This window comes from Leuresthes tenuis, unplaced genomic scaffold (genome assembly GCF_036924035.1).
Source record: "Leuresthes tenuis unplaced genomic scaffold, fLeuTen1.0.hap1 SCAF_3, whole genome shotgun sequence".
In the NCBI taxonomy this organism is placed as follows: domain Eukaryota; kingdom Metazoa; phylum Chordata; class Actinopteri; order Atheriniformes; family Atherinopsidae; genus Leuresthes; species Leuresthes tenuis.
The window spans coordinates 22218093-22234291 of NW_027325357.1; the positions used below are offsets into that span (position 1 = coordinate 22218093).

A 16199-nucleotide genomic window follows, 5' to 3' on the forward strand; every position below is an offset into this window, starting at 1 on the left:
GCAGGAAAAAGACTATTCGGCTTGATCCTGTAACTGTCTTTATGTAGCCAAAAGGCCCCACTGACATACAAGCAGTAGAGTATTTGACATAGTATTTCGAGTTGGTGTTAGCACATGCTAGAAATAATTAGTTTAACTGAGAGTTTGGAATTTAGCATTCTGAGCAGAAGAGATTTCCATGTGGAAATGGTGCCAAAAGACAGAGCTCAGTAGAGTTTGTATCAATGTGTCCAAAAGTCTCTTTTTTTAAAGTGCATTATTGACATCGCCACAATTGGCTAGTGAAAAGAAAATGTAATGTTATATATTGTCTTAATATGGAGAGATCAATTGAAAACAAACTTTATAGATGTACCAGAGCTGAATTTGGCAATTGGGCAAATTAGCTCGGTGGAGCAGTGATGTGAACCGTGAAAGAAGATAAGAAAGGACTCCTCTGGATTCTCAATGATGATGGTGGTGGATGAACGGAGTTTGGAGGTGGCAGTAACTTCTGATGAGGCTTCTCTGGGATCAGGATAAGTTGGAGATGGAGAAAAACTGGGTTGTGTGAAAGTCTAAACAATGGGGAATCAAATTGATTGGCTCAAAAAGTAGTGGGCAAGAAGACCGTTGAATTCGAGTTGAGACAACAAAGTCAAGAATGTTGAGAATGATGTGAGAAACAGCCATGCTCAAACTGACGTGGGAGTATGGCTATTTAAGGGATGCCAACTTATGTAAGTAGGAGATTTTTAGCTGACATATTTGTCATGCTCTCACACCTCTCAGCCATTTTTTCACGCAGTTCTACATGATTTTGCCTTAGTATTTACAATGATGGGCCACTACAAAGCAACTAAAGGAATAGTGTGAGCAACGTTGGCCTAGCTGAGTATATTAAAAGATGATAAATCAATCTCAAGCTTGTCAAGTTTTGGTATTAACATTAGATTTAATAGTTTATTTGTCAAGTCAACCAGTCATTCATTCTAAGCAAATTATTTAAATGTTGATATTAGGCATGTTTTCTGGGTTTATTAAGGTCTTGAGCCAAATGAAGAGGAACTTTATTTACATGAATACTATTATACTGACTATTATAACTCAGCTTTTCCTTGTTCCTTAGTGTGGCTGGGACAACATACAAGGAATTCACTCCCACACTTAAAGGAGATCTACTTGATGAACAAACACCCACACAGGTTACCCACAATATACATTTATTCCTCCATTTTTACAATGTCTTCCTCTATATTTACAATTTACAATGCTGTTTTCTTAATGTGCATATAAATCTTTGTCGAGGCAATGTGTTGTGTGGTTTATATTTCTCAGTGCAACATTTTTATCAACTTACACCTTTAAAGGAGACTTTATGTCCGTTATTTTTTACAAGCTCACACAATTTTCTGAGGTCCTAATGAAATGATGGCGACGTACTCTTGTCAAATACAGCTCTCATCTCAGCCATGTCTTTACAACCTTGTTCAGAGCAACTTGTTTTAGGGGGTAGAGTGAGCTGATCAACTCCATTCCACCCCTCTCATCCATGGAATGTGCCTTATTTTAGACTGGTAAAACAACTTTCAGTAACCATAAAAAAAGAAATTCAGACAAACATTACACTCAATCAGCCATGTTGAACAGCGTCATTTACATATAAAAGAGCATACAGTACCTAGCCTGAGAGCTCACACTACTGCACACCAAACTGAAAGAAAAATACTTGACCAACAATTTTATTCTCAAATACTTTAAATGCCCTTGTCTACAGTCCAGCAACAGAAAGTAGATACTGATGTAGGGATGATTGTATCTCAGGGGGAAGAGCGGTCATCTGCCAATCGGAATGTAACCCAATTGATTCCTGGCTTCCCTGGGCCACATGTTGAATTTTCCTTGGGCCAGACATTGAACCCCACGTTGCCTCTGGTGTGTGAATGAGTGACAAAGAAAAAGATGAATTTAACATCACTAATAAGTAATCATTTTCATATAATTTTTAAATCATAAGTGATTGTTTGATGCTGTATGAGTGTGCGTAAATGGGTGAATGTGGCTTGTAATGTAAAAGGACACTGAGTGGTCAACTAGAAACATGCTGTATAAGTTCATTCACCATTTGATCTGTGAGGCAAAATCGTATTGCTAGTTCAGTGTGTTTTAACGACACAGGTTGTTATCCTGCAGATGGGGATGCAAAAGTAATGGAATGACCATAAACCAGTCAAAGATTCTGCCATAATTTCTCCATCCCATAAAGTCTCTATAAACTCTGGACTTCACTGTTGGTCTATTCAACTGTGTTTTGCTTATGTTTATAGAGTTTGACGTTAGGAACTGTTGCTTATATGGGCAAGTAACGGTATTGCCTCTCCACTTTTCATGGTTGTTTGCCCCGTTTGTCTCTGTGTGGCCCTGTGATGCACTGGTTACCTATCCAGGGTGTACCCTGCCTCTTTCCTAATGCCAGCTGGGATAGGCTCATTCAGTGCATTCAAGCAACCAAACAGTTTCTTTACAATATTCTGTTTTTGTTAAAACTATTTAAAGGTAACTTTGAGAGGTGTTCACAGAATGTATAAGATTGCAAAACTAAGATTGCCTTTTAGAGAACTCTGTTTTCAAGCTCGCATTTTTTAATGATAAAATGCTCTATCCAACATGTAGGGATAGTTTTCTACTAACACATGTAGGGTGTGCAAACACTTGTCACCCTTAAGTTTAATATGAAACCATGAACATGGAAATATCTTATGTGATAAAGCTTCTTCGACTAGTGTCTGTTCCACTTGCATTTATTTATGAACTATGATCCAGCTAATTTATTTATTTATTTTTTCCTTGAGGTGAGATCCACTAGAGGAAGATGATAATATCTTTTACCTGAGCATGCTGCCACAGTCAAAGCAATACTTTATCATTTCAAATAAAAGCTTCAGTGGTGCAAATGATACAAATAGTGACAATGCTATACCACTCCCATATCCTAACAACCACAGGGGAGTGCAACATGATAGAGATGTGGAGATGGATGAAATTAATGGGTGTGTTCAGCTGTGCCTCACAGCACAGGGGATGCAACAGTGCATTCTAGAGGACAAGAGGGAAATCACAGGGAACATTTAAAAGTGAGCAGGCGCTCCAATGAGTCTAATGATTGAAAATGTAAAGAGAAATGTATAAAATACATGGCTTTTCAAATAATCTGGATGGGCACAGACAAAGTAACTTCAGGTATTTTTATTTCTGATGCTATATTTTGGGGGGAAAAAGCACATGAGAAGTGTCTAAGAGACTAAGAATCATATGATGTACAGTATTTATCACAATGTTCTTCCATGCGACAAATAGATTTCCAAAATCAGAGACAGAGACACACACACACATACCTCCACCAATAGTCATTGCTCACACCCACCAGAAAACAGTGATATCATTCAGCCCCTTTCTCACCATTTCATATCATGCACATGTGCACATGCAGGTATTCTGTTGCATGCTTGCATGTGCGTGAGCTAAGTTTGGAAACAGTGGCAACAGCCCTTGGCATGTGTGTGTGTTGAACATACGCACGTTCTGTCAAACAGGTTAGCAGGAAACCAATCAGCGAAGAAGGTAATTATTATATAACCACGTGTCATTTTGAAGTTGTGTGCTTTTCTTGGTCAAACGTACCCTAATTTTGCCATATATTAATAAAACTACAATTAAAACATTTGAGTTTATTTCTGACTGTTGACAGCCCAGAACAGGCTTGTGTAGCATGGTCAGTGTGTAAAGCTGATTTTCAAAGAAGGCTTCAGATACAACATGCAGCTTTCTAGATGAGGAATTCATGCACAATGACCAAAGATTATCTTATTAGGAGGAAATTAGCCAGATGTGTCATGTTGTTTCTCATTAGTGACATGCAGTCAACTTTTTTTCCTCTTTAAATTCCTCAACAAATATGTTGCCTCAAATGTGCACATGACAGCTGGAGATGAGTACTCAGCTAAGTGGAGGAAAATAAATCAAACCACTTGCCATCTTTTTGTGATGATTTGTCTAATTCTCCTCTGGTATGTCCACGGAGGGAGGGGAAGAGGGGAAGAGATGGAGAGGTAGGAGATAAGGATGAGGAGACATTGTGTGCGTGATAAGAAAGACTCGAACAGCAAGTCAGAGAAATAGAGGGAAAAGTGTGTGTTTAGACCAGCTGCACAGCAAATCTGTTTATTCTGCACAATTTGGCATCAAACAAAACAGACTGCTGAGTGCCTGCTACTGCTTGCGGTGCCCTATTAAAATGGAATTTATTGCTGCCTTAAGAGCAAACCCGAATCACACATTTTCCCCCCTCTCTGCTCCATTCTCCTTCCTCGCTCCCTTCCTCATTTGCAGTTTCTCTTTTTCTGTGGCCGTAATGTTGAGAGTTTCCCCGAAGTCACACAGTTCTCGCAGTAGCTGTCAGACAAGTCGTCAGAGCTGCTCATTACAGAGGCATTTCCATCTACAACGTTGCTCACCACTGCCATCCTCACTGTCACCTGACTGAGTGGTGCTCAGACATCAATATGAAAAGAGCCAGCTCTGGCTCTGTGGTAGCATTACATGCAGCTTTGACTGAATGGACATCAGACCTTAAAAATGATAAACAGAGTTTGACTTCTTTCAGTCTTTTGGTTGACAGAATCTTCTTGACTGATGCCTGTTTTGTGATTGGAATGATTAACAATTTTGACAACCTGTTACCCACTTATTTTACACTTTTAACCAGAACTTGTGCTGTAAAAAGAGCGTGAACTCTGGGCCCACATCTCTATGCATAAAACTCCTCAGCCAATGATAAATTCATATTTAATGACCATGGCCATCGTCTGGGAAGGAGGAGCATTCTTTCATTATTGCCTCTTTCCCCTGCTGCTTGGTCGAGATAATTGATTTCTCTGTGGTAACAAGGTATCGACCACGCACAGTAGCCAGCTAAGACGGCGGTTCAATTCAAAGGAGGGGTGGAGAAGAAGAGGGGGGAGAGGGAACGAGGGATGAAGCCGAGGAAAAGAGAGCAAGAGCCTGAAAGCCAACAAGCTATGCAATTACCTGCAGTTATGACAACTTGCAGGCTGTAGGTGGGTGTAGATCAGACAATGACTGCAGAGCATAGTTTGGTATATTTCAGTTGTTCTCCAGCGCTGTTTACTTAATTTACCAAAGAAAAAGAACACTGATCACATCATTCTGATTTGTTACTTAATTCCTTGAGAAAAGGAATTAATTAAGTGAGAAATCTGGAAAATGACTTTTAAAGCTTATGCTAAGCTAAGGAAGCAGCGTAATGGGAGCCAGATTATTAGAGGAACTATAAATGTTAAACACAGAGATACTATGTTGGCATGTGTCAAGTTTAGCTGGAAACTTTTTCAGTTTTAAATACATGTTATTGTTCAGGTTTAAGATTTGTTGCTTTTATATGAAATGAGACAGGATTAATTATTATTGACTGTACTGTGTAAAAGGTCAAATATGAAGTCTGAGTGAACAAGATGAACATTTCCTGTTACATTTTTTGAGAGAAGCTCAAAGAAATGATGTTGTTGTTTTTTTTATTAAAGTTGGTTGCTTCCACTTTTGCTCCTTAAACATAACCTTGCAGCTCTTTCTCTGTAGAATATTTAAATATAATTTCAAAGCCAAATCTTGCATTATCGTGTTTTGTCTATCAGTAAATCTTCTCTAGTGGGGAAATTCTCTGACAATATCACATTGGCATAGTTGAAGACTCTAGATGACAAAATATGTGTGCTTTCATGAAACAAATCTTCATTTTCAAGAAATTAAACACAAGACATACAAATACTTAATTATCTAAAGTTTGGCATTTAATTTTTTTTATTAAACATACAGTATGATCAGATTGGTGGATTTGACTGGCAGCTATTGAACTGAAATCTCTGACATGCTGCAATTATTTGCCCTGACCTCAAACAGGCGAAGCTGCAGACACTTGCTACACGCTGCAAAGCTGGAGCTTGGCACATATGGACTGCATCTTAAATCAATCAATGCCGGCAATAACTGAACCTTATGACTTGAGTAATTATTGATTACTTTCAGCATTCAAAGAAAGTGTTGATAGTTCTGTTTCCTTTGGCATCACTGCCTCCGGTTCACTGTATAAATAGAGGAATTAAGTGGTGCTGTTGTTGTTGTTACGTGTTTACCAGCTTACATTGTAATTTATTTAAGAGCTCTTAATTGGACTAGTTACTCATTTGGCCCTTGTTGGTCCCACAGCAGAATGGAGCTCTATCACAGCACGCTGGGGCATGCTGGAATATGGAGCTACAGAGACACACTGTACACAGCCAGCTGTTTGATGTCTGCAGCAGGCGAGCGTATGCTGCACCATACAGCATAAATAAACACACAATCCCCTGGTGAGAGGACAGATCGACACACATGAGACCTTATTTCAGGCTAATGAACTATTAATGTTGATTTGAAATTCAAACATTTTCGCAAGCTCTTCTCTGAGTTATTCCTGGCTGAGTGTATGTTTGGGGGCGGAAATAAAGAAAACCCTAACAAACTAATTTGGGTGAAATCCTCACGACATATTTATCGCAACCCCCCTCTGCACACATTCGTCTTGATATCTTTATGGGGACCTCCCATTAGCACAATGCATTCTGTAAACACTTAGTTGAACTCGTACCACACAACTGAATGCTTAACTGACAAAAATCACTCTGGAACTGTGGGAACTGAAATTTGGTGCCCACATTTATTGATCTCCATAAGTCGTTCAGTTAGGTTTTGGTCCTCCTTATGATATGAAAACAAAACACATCTCCCAAACACCTGTACATAGATCTCAGAGGATCTGATGTGTTACTATTAAAGCTCTGTATTAAATGTGGCCATATAAAATGTATGTCAGTGGGTTCAGCCTGGCTTAGCACCCTCTACAATGACTGCTAATGGAATAACTATAAGATGTATAAATGATCCCTGCTTTAATTCATTATAATGTTGAACCTCATCGCCTGCCTATTCAGCCTAATAGATTATGGAAATAGCTTTAATGACTATTGGAACAATGGGCCAAATTGCATTATCATTCAGTGCCACGTCAGCTTTAGAACAACCAGTAGTGTGCTTTTGCTCTTTCACTGAAATTCTGAAATAACAATGGCTTGCATTTCATTTACACCAGGAAAAATAATGAAAACCTATACTCCCTGCAGCATTAATAGAGGAATGACATACTCAGTTAATCGGGTAACTCTTATCCATGTCAACATGTAAGAGTTTTGTTTCGATTGAGCAGCTGGAAAGAAAACCAACATTTCCTACCCTTCTATCTGAAGTATTCCTTCACCAACAGGTACCTCCCATCCATAAAAACAACAGCAAAGAAACCTTTTAAATTCTTTTATTTTCAGCTCTTGTGTGAGCTAAGATGAAGGCATGGATGTTAATCTTTGGTAAGTTACACAAAATGTCGGAGGAAAATAAATGTACAAAAATATATGAAGTATTTATAAAACAATGCAGTAATACGTGGGTCTTGCGATCTAAAATGTAGCGAGATTGAGTTTTCTTTAGTCAAATCCAATAATCACTTTAACATTTCCATCCTAAATAATACTTGAATCAGTATCATTGTCACACCAAGATCAGCCAAAGGTGACATTAAAAGCAGCATGTGAACATTTTTCTTTTTTTTCCAAACTACCCCTACAGGGTGACTTCTTTTACATGTCGATAGTGTAACGGTACAAAAAAAGCTGTTGTTACAAACACTCGAGTGGCATACTGCTTTGACATTAAATTAAAGCAACTTAAAGCTTTTCTTTCTGTCACCTCATTGCGAGTCTAATTTCTTTACTGTGCTATGACTGGTTAGCTAAATAACTTTTTATATAGTAATTCTGTCTATGTTATGTGCCTCATATACAGTTAATCCTTTTACTGGTTCAGGCTTGCATATCAAAAACTGGTACAACAGCACACTCTAGTGGTAAAGTAGAAAGTAATCTGGTTCTAACATGGAGTGCAAAACAGTATCAGTGACGTTAAAGTGATCAGAAGTTAAAAGTTGTCATGATAGGTCAAAAAGACAGCAAAACGTTAAATAATTGAAACAAACAACAAAGCAACCAATGTAAAAAACAAAACAAGGAAAACACTGGCCTCCTTCTCCCCTTTGTCCATTTTACTTGAGAATTCTGCATGCGTTAGTGTGTCACCGTGGTTACAACCACAGGGTCAAAGACAGACACCAGCAAATATTCCACTCCACTCCTCAATTAGTTTAGAATGGTTGCTCGGTCATTAAAACCTTCTATAATCGCACACAGATTTGGTCAGTAAAGAAATATTAGCAATCAAATATCAGAAAAAGCCGTTAAAAATCTGTTAGTAAAAAAATTATACACTCTACAATTGCACAGAGATTTTTGCATTTCCCTACATGATTATACAAACATTTTCAGTTATTGCATAGGTAACACCCAGAAGCCCGTGCAGTTCTCTTTTCTTTGCCGTTACTTAAGTTGTGGAGAAGCGAAGAAGTTGCCCTGACGGTTGGAGGCAGATGTTGCTTTGCTCTTGCTTCCAAATCTAAGGGTGAAGAGGTTGATGCAAACAACATTTGAATCTTGGTATAAAACAGTCATTACAAACAAAAAGTCAAACAGCTATGAATTCATCCTAAAAATACGTGGATAACTGAGTTGGCTTGCAGAGCACACAAGCTCAAGCAGTTACACGATTGTTAACTGTTACAGAATTAATAAACACATAAGGAACAAACTATAAGAAAGAGGAAGCTTACATGGTAGTACTGGACAGGGTCTGCTTCATCCGCTGAGACAGCGAGCTGGAGGAGGGCGTTTTGGCAATCATCTGGTGTTCTGGAGTCGTCACTGGTCCCAACATACTCACTACAGAGAATTGGAGAAATTGTAGGACTTGGTGTCATTGACCTAATTCACATCTTTTCCCTAAAGCCTAATTAATCATACAGCTTTAAATGGCGTCACAGCTGCAGAGCTTGTATGTGTGAACTCGTGAATGGTATAAAAAGAAGGAATTAGATACAGCATCATTGCCTGGAGTCACATCACCGCTGTCATTTATTCACTTAAATTTCAGCCAACTACTCAAAGACAAAAACACAAAAATCTAATAGTCCTTTATGCATTATGCACTGGATGCTTTGACAGTCGTGCAGACACAGGGATTGGGACATTCTTTCCATCACATCATGCTAACTGGTCAAATAGGTTTTTCTAAAGTCTAATGAAATTTTTTTATCACCTTATGCGATTCATTTTACAGGCACCCGTATATTTTATTTTGTCACTGTACAGTGATTTACCTTTGTGGTTTGGAGTATTACTGTGGTGAGCAGCATCCATGTCGGCGTTATCTGGATAAGCAAAGCGGCTCCAGTAGCTCTCTGGAATACTGAGCAAGCGCTCTACAACCTACGAAGACACGAATTCTTCATTAACCTTAAACTAAACAAAAACATAGTCACCCACAACAGAGTCTATAACATTTATGTAATGTTGAAAATGACAGCAGAAATATCGCCTTTAATTATAGATTATATAGACAACCTACTAACTCTCTTAATCCAACCCTTGGTACCTCTTATACTGATGTCTTCAATGACCTTATATCTAATAACCTTTGAGTTTGACGGCATTTGAGAAGACATTTCTTTATAGGAGATGCTGTAACCAAAATTAAAGAATCCAATTTCTCATTTGTGCCATGTGCCAACAGATACCTAAAGTCGATTACTTTATTGACAGAGCTAGTTTCAATGTATGCAACATTGAACAATGTTGCCCTTCTGAAAAAGAAGGTAATCAGTAGGAAAAAGCTTGGTTTATTTTACAGCTGTGTGCTTTATAACACTTCAAGAAAGCTCCACTCGTTTCAAAGAATCTCATTTAATCTGGGACGATAGTTTAATAACAAAAGAAAGACCTCTGCAAAAACTAGAACTGCTTATTATTCATCATTAATAAGGGAACAAGAACAACCCAGGTTTCTTTTCAGCACTGCAGCCAGGCTAACTAAGGCTGCTTTCCTAAAGTTTTCCACAGTTGTTTCGGTGCATCACATCCGTTATCAGGCCTCTCTCTTGTGGAACCAGCTGCCAGTATGGGTTTGGGAGGCAGACACCCTCTCTCTACCTTCAGGTTTTAGCTCAAAACTTTCCTTTTGATAAAGCTTCTAGTTAGCAGTGGCTCAAGTGACAAAGACATTACCCTTGGTTGTCTACTGGTGTCATGCAGGATGGTCATGGGGTCTGGGTCAGGTACAGCATGACCCACCAAGGTTGGCCCAAACACCCTGGCCAGGTTGTTTACATCCATCTTGGTATCTAGACTTTGAGACACTCTGGAAAAGGAAGAGTTTTGACATGCTCAAACATTTTAAACAGTTTCAGGTTACTCCAGTCCTGTCTGATGGATATCACACAGCAGCACAAAACAAAGAAGCTCTTAATAACGCTGAAATGTGAATTATGACAATTACTTCTGCAGGTGGATCATCAGGCAGGCCAGAGTGTCTCGGCTGGGTTGAGGCAGCTCACTGATGGTCTGATACAAAGTGGCAAGACAGTTGCCATCATCCTGGATTTCTACAAAATAAAAATGAAAGAAAGTCTATTCTGTGGATGTGTTTGAGTGTAAATCCTTGTTCTGAACTGCGTTGTTAACACTGACAAAGTCCTCTGAGGATACAGCAATATGCGAGTACAGCAATTCCCAAAAACTTACCAGCTGCTTCCAAAAAGGCCTTGTTGAGATGGAAGGTGAGCAGTGGCTCTGAAAGGTTTCTCAGAAAGTCTTTGAGGACACCTGCAATGACATTGATGTCCTCCACTTTGCAAAGGGGAGGCAGAGTCTTTCCTCTAACGAGCTTCTCTTTGAGCTCTTTCACCAGGCGTTCATGGCCAGAGACTCTATACAGGCCAACCTAAGGCAAAGTAAAGATAAAAGAAACCAGCTGTCATTGTCCACCGTCTGTGATATACTAATAGCACTAAATGAGAGGACTAATTAGACAGAAATTATCTACTGTGTTATCACTCGGGGGGGAAAGGATTAGTGTTAACATGAAGGTGAAAAGTACACAAGAGATTAATAAAGCTGGTCTCACCTCATGAAGGCCTCTGCGTTCAATCTCTTTAATGCAGTAAATAACCAAAGCTGGGATCTTTGGGGAGGTGGCTGGAGCAAAGTCAGCCAGGGTGGCCTATTCAAAAATGATATCTTTAAATATTTACAGAACATAAAAACAATTTTAACAACTATGTAAGGGAAACATGAGCAAAGCTATTAGAAGCATGTACCTCTGTGCTCTTGATGGGAGTACCAAGAACTGTGGGATTACAAGGCAGGGAGCAGTGATCACGACATTCTGGATGAGTCACCACTCGGCAGTCCTGGCAGCGAAGATACAGCTTGCCAAACTTTGTCCTTCGTCCACACGGTCCACAGAACTCAGACTTGATCACCTTAGAGATAAAGGAGGTACAGCTTAAGATAATGAACTGGTTACGCTTAACAAAAAAGACTATTGTGTACATTTGGTTGAATGTAGTCAATAAGAAGTAAGTCATACTGTTTTGGAAATGAAGTGGTGCTTCTTTCCACCTCTGGCCTGAGGGATTTGGAGCTGGGCTGGAAACTCTGAGACTGGCATGCTGGGAGCCTCACTGACAGTCTCAGATTGGTCAGTAGTGGTTGTGTCACCCAACACCGGAGCCACTGGAGAGACAATCATGTGTTGGTCAAACAGCAAAAGGAACCTTTTACAGAGGAACCTTATAAGGCAAAATAATTTCAACCCTACATTTAGCATTTTATCTATTTAAGTCCTATAATACATAAATTAATCTTACCACTTCTCTTTCTGCTGCGTGTCCAGTAAGGCATAGTTTCAATGGTGGAGACGGCTTCAACAACACCACCATTTGCAGGCACAGTGATGGTTGTTTTTGCCACAATAGACTCATTAATCTAAATCATGTGGAAGGAGATATTTCATGTTATGTTCATGTAAAATACATAGCCGTATTTACTTAAACTTGGTTTACAGACGCTGAATGCTGCTTAAATGTCACAGAGCAAAGTCAGCTGCAGAGGTCAGCATTACCCTATCTGATGGGCGTCCAGTGGAGCGTGGCTTCTTCACCACCTGCGGAGGACCTTCTGAGTGCTTTCTTGAGGAACGCTGTGTAATAATTAAAATGCAGTTATCAAAAACACAAGAGAAGGATTAATTACAGTCACTGGATGAAACCATCAAGTGCCTTTAAACCTCCACTGAAACAGTATAAATGATGAGTTAATCAGAGTGAGTAAATGGGTCTCACTTCAGAATATGAGAAAGGACTTAACTCACTCGTTTTTGGCGTTTGCGCAGTCTCACATTTTTCATAACAGAGGAATCCCAGTCCTACAGGGAAAGTGGTGTGGAAGAAAATATAGTTTCAAAAGCCTGGAAGAAATCTGTTGATATTTTATTTGAAACATAACAAGGAGCATATTTACCAAAGAGTCATCCGTTTGATCATAGCTGATGTCTGACAGCAACGAAGCAGATTCATCAATTCTAGTTAATCTGTAAAATAGAGTCAAATAAATTAATGCATCATTTGTCGCCATGGCTACAGGTCACTATGTTCTCATAGATTATACGTGTTCTCAAATTAGCTTCTTAATCATGTGCAGTTAGTTAAACTTTGACACAAAACCACAGAACAAAGATGGACCACAGTTATTTCAGAACCAGGTTACATGTGGCTGACCTTCGGCTGGAGTTGAGGTTGGTTTTAGCAGCTTGTGCTGCCTGAGAGTGGGCACTGAGGAAGGCCAGGGCTGACCGCTGTTCCTCACTTAAGTGGACACTGCTCCCATTGTTCTCTGTGATCAGCAGGTCCCGGATCAGCTGTAGCTGCCGATCCTTTCATACCAAAGAGGCAGCAGGTTAAGAGAGATAAAAGCAGGTGGATCATTTAATACAAACAAACAAATGCTAGTTAGACAAAAATTAAGCACAGTCACTCAGACTGAAGTTAGTTCCATTATCTGAAGCCTAACACTAAGCTCTTTCCATCTGGCAATATCCTACAAACAATCCTGCAGGTACACAAGGTTTTAAATTAGCGCAGCACCAACCATCTTCTCGTAGACTGCCTCTGCCTTCTGCCGACGGCGGATCTCCACATCCACCTGGTTCCTTGCGTGCTTTAGCTTGACCTCCAGGGCCCCCCTTTCTGTCTCTGCTTTAGCCAGCGTCTCTTTACAAGACACCAGCTCTTCACCTGCCAGCAGCCATTTCTTACGACAATCCTCAAAGTTCACTGCCATCTGGAGGAACTCTGCATAGAAACACAACAAAAAAACAAATTTAGATTGCTATTATTCTCTGACAACAAAGTATATTTCAAATGCCATTTCTGTCACTGACCATTGTTAATTATCTGTCTGTCAGCCTTTAATTGGCTAAATCACAGGCTCTGTGATATATAATGCTTTTGTATTCCTAGATAGAGGTTTAATCAGTATCACTGCCTGCACCAAGTATCACGTTCGGGGATGAAAAGAAAAATTCTACTAATTATCATGCCTAAGTAGACTAGCTTAACACTAATGCTCAACAAATAGATAAACTCCACAGTGTTGGAGGTGGCAAATATCTCAGCAGAGTGTGGAAATGACTTACGTGGTTCAATGCCCTCATTCAGACTGTCCACCTGAGCCCTTAGACTCTGGAACTGGTTGTACAGGTTCACCACAGGCGACTCCATAGTGTCTCACTGCAGCTGCGTTATCCAAAAAACATCCACTTAAATTAGCCGGGAGAAATTAAACGTTTAATTAAGTGACATCACGTTGTTGTTAAGGAGCTGTAGCAGCCCCGAGTTAGTCTTTCAATGAGAAGCAACGTTTCAAGCACCGCTTTACATTAAAGTAACCACGTAAAATAAGCTATGTCGCCACAGTGCAAAAACATTGGAGCAGGTCAAATTAAAACACGCTGGCGAGTATATCAAAATTTGATAGCGACTGTTCGGTTGAACAGATTTCACACCGGGTCTAGCGTTACTGAACACACGATGAGACGAGCGTCCTGCTAACAATAACGCCAGCGAGTTTGCGCTGAACTTTACAGCAGGTGAAATATCGTAACGTCGAACAAAAGAAAAAAAATTAAATACCTGTGCGGAACAGTTCATGTGATAATGCCCTGGACATATAATGTACCAGCGTCCGACGTTAAGAGCTGAAGTTAGATAGGTTATTCCCGCACCAGCAGCAGAGCCACACCTGATAAAGTTTGCACATTCTTTTACAAAGTTCAAAATCAGCGCCGGTTTTCTTCTTCGTCCGCTATTGGCGGAAGTACATATGCTCTGCCGCCCCCACACAACCGGATGTGTAACTGCTGCGGTTGGTTTGTCGAGGATCTTTGGCAGAAGTTTGCTCTGATCCCAGTGTCAGAGAGCAAGACGCGTCTGCACTGTGTGTTGTATTTCTAACATATTTATCATATGATTTTATATAACATGACTGCATATTACCTGAAGAATACAAAAATGTTTCAGCCAGCATTTCAATGACTGAAATGTTATTGTATGAAATTAATGCAACGTTTCATGAATTAATATATCGCATAGTCAAAATTATGCACATTTTAAAAGGTACATATGTATTTTATTTCATGATGCATACATTTCTTATTCCACTGGGCTACATTAATTATAAAGTAATTTTTATTGATTTTACCTTTTCATCAGCTAACTGCTATATACCCATAATTCCTTAACTTACATAGTAATAATTATAAACCTAAGTATGTTTTTTTTCTTTTTTTTTTAACTCTTTAAGAATATTTGAGGAATAAATGTCCAATTCAAATGACAACTTTGCTGAGTCTGAAGGATTATTTTAAGAAATTCTGGAGTTTTGACATGAGGCCTTCACTTGAACCATGTCAGTAAGATCAATAACTCCAATGCATAAGCTTTTTTCTTAATAACTACAAAGATGTGTAGTTGTGTGTGTGTGTTCCAACATTTAGGGTCATTATACAAGTAATCCCATTAAACACTAGGTATGTAACTTCATCCTTGCACACAGCAGTAGCTCCACAATGACACATTTAATTAGGATAGCGCACTCACATGCACAGATATGTTAAATCATCTGCAAAAATTTGCATGTATGTGTGTTCAATAGGTCATTTTAAGCAGCATTTCAACTGGCTCCTGCTGTTTTGTGCGCCTGTCTGATTTTGCAATAAACTCTTCCCAAGAACTGCATGAGTGTCTTGTGAGCACTGTAAGTCCATTACTGTTGATTTAAGATAATAGGATCTGTCAGTCAATATGCCCTCTCTGTCATCATCAATAATTCATCTTTACAGGTGCATTTCCTCCAGTCATGATCATTTCACTCTCTTTTACACCAGTCACTGTCTGACCTTTTTCAAGCTGAGTGGATTAATTGTGTTAGCTGTAAATATAACCACACACTTGACCAAGAGAAAATGGAAAATAATTCGATTTTAGAGCAACTCTTTCAGGACACGCCTTTCTTCTCCATTTACTCTGTTGCAAGTCCAAGTTTTTTAAGTTGAGACCTTCATTTTTGAATCATCACATGAAAAAAATCTGTAGCAAGAATGTAACCACTTAGCAGAATTTATTCATACAGGCATATGTAAACACACCTCCACAATCATATGAGGCATTGCAGACCACTACCCTTTCATGTAATACACATATATATATATACATATATATATATATATTTATTTATCATTTACAATTATCTCGTAACAGCGTTTACCCGAATAACAGTTTCACAGATATGCACTTGTTTGTGTAAAATGTGCATAGATGCAAAATAGCGTCTAAATTTCAAAGGAAATCTTTCATAGCATCTCAGGTGTAAAAAGCATCAGAATGCTTTAATGCATCAAAGTTTGAGGGGAAGCTGCACCTGCAGGTTGTGCTGACTCTAGAGTCAGGGCTTTAGTGGCACCATTGGAGGAATAATGGATCCACAAGTGCCCTCATGGGTAATACTTGGCAGATTGACGGTGCATCTACTGAGGAGTATAAACTGAAGCAGAACACACCCTTTGCACATCCTGTACGTATTTGTGTACACAAGGCAAAGCAAAGTCTTTAA

The 16199-nt window shown here is 39.2% G+C and overlaps 1 protein-coding gene across 1 annotated transcript; it reads right to left on the minus strand.

Annotated features, from left to right (window-relative positions):
* Nucleotides 1–8158: 8158 nt before the first annotated feature.
* LOC140304197 (rac GTPase-activating protein 1-like) lies at nt 8159–14247 on the minus strand. The gene is made up of 17 exons (XM_072383183.1): nt 14222–14247; nt 13726–13825; nt 13179–13381; nt 12809–12963; nt 12552–12621; nt 12403–12456; nt 12154–12231; nt 11900–12017; nt 11620–11765; nt 11348–11512; nt 11155–11250; nt 10773–10971; nt 10528–10633; nt 10257–10389; nt 9353–9461; nt 8807–8915; nt 8159–8592 (listed from the first exon to the last, which is right to left on the minus strand). Exons 2-17 carry the CDS (start codon nt 13808–13810, stop codon nt 8517–8519), a joined length of 1902 nt encoding a protein of 633 aa, XP_072239284.1. The 5' UTR covers nt 13811–13825; nt 14222–14247; the 3' UTR covers nt 8159–8516.
* Nucleotides 14248–16199: the final 1952 nt, after the last annotated feature.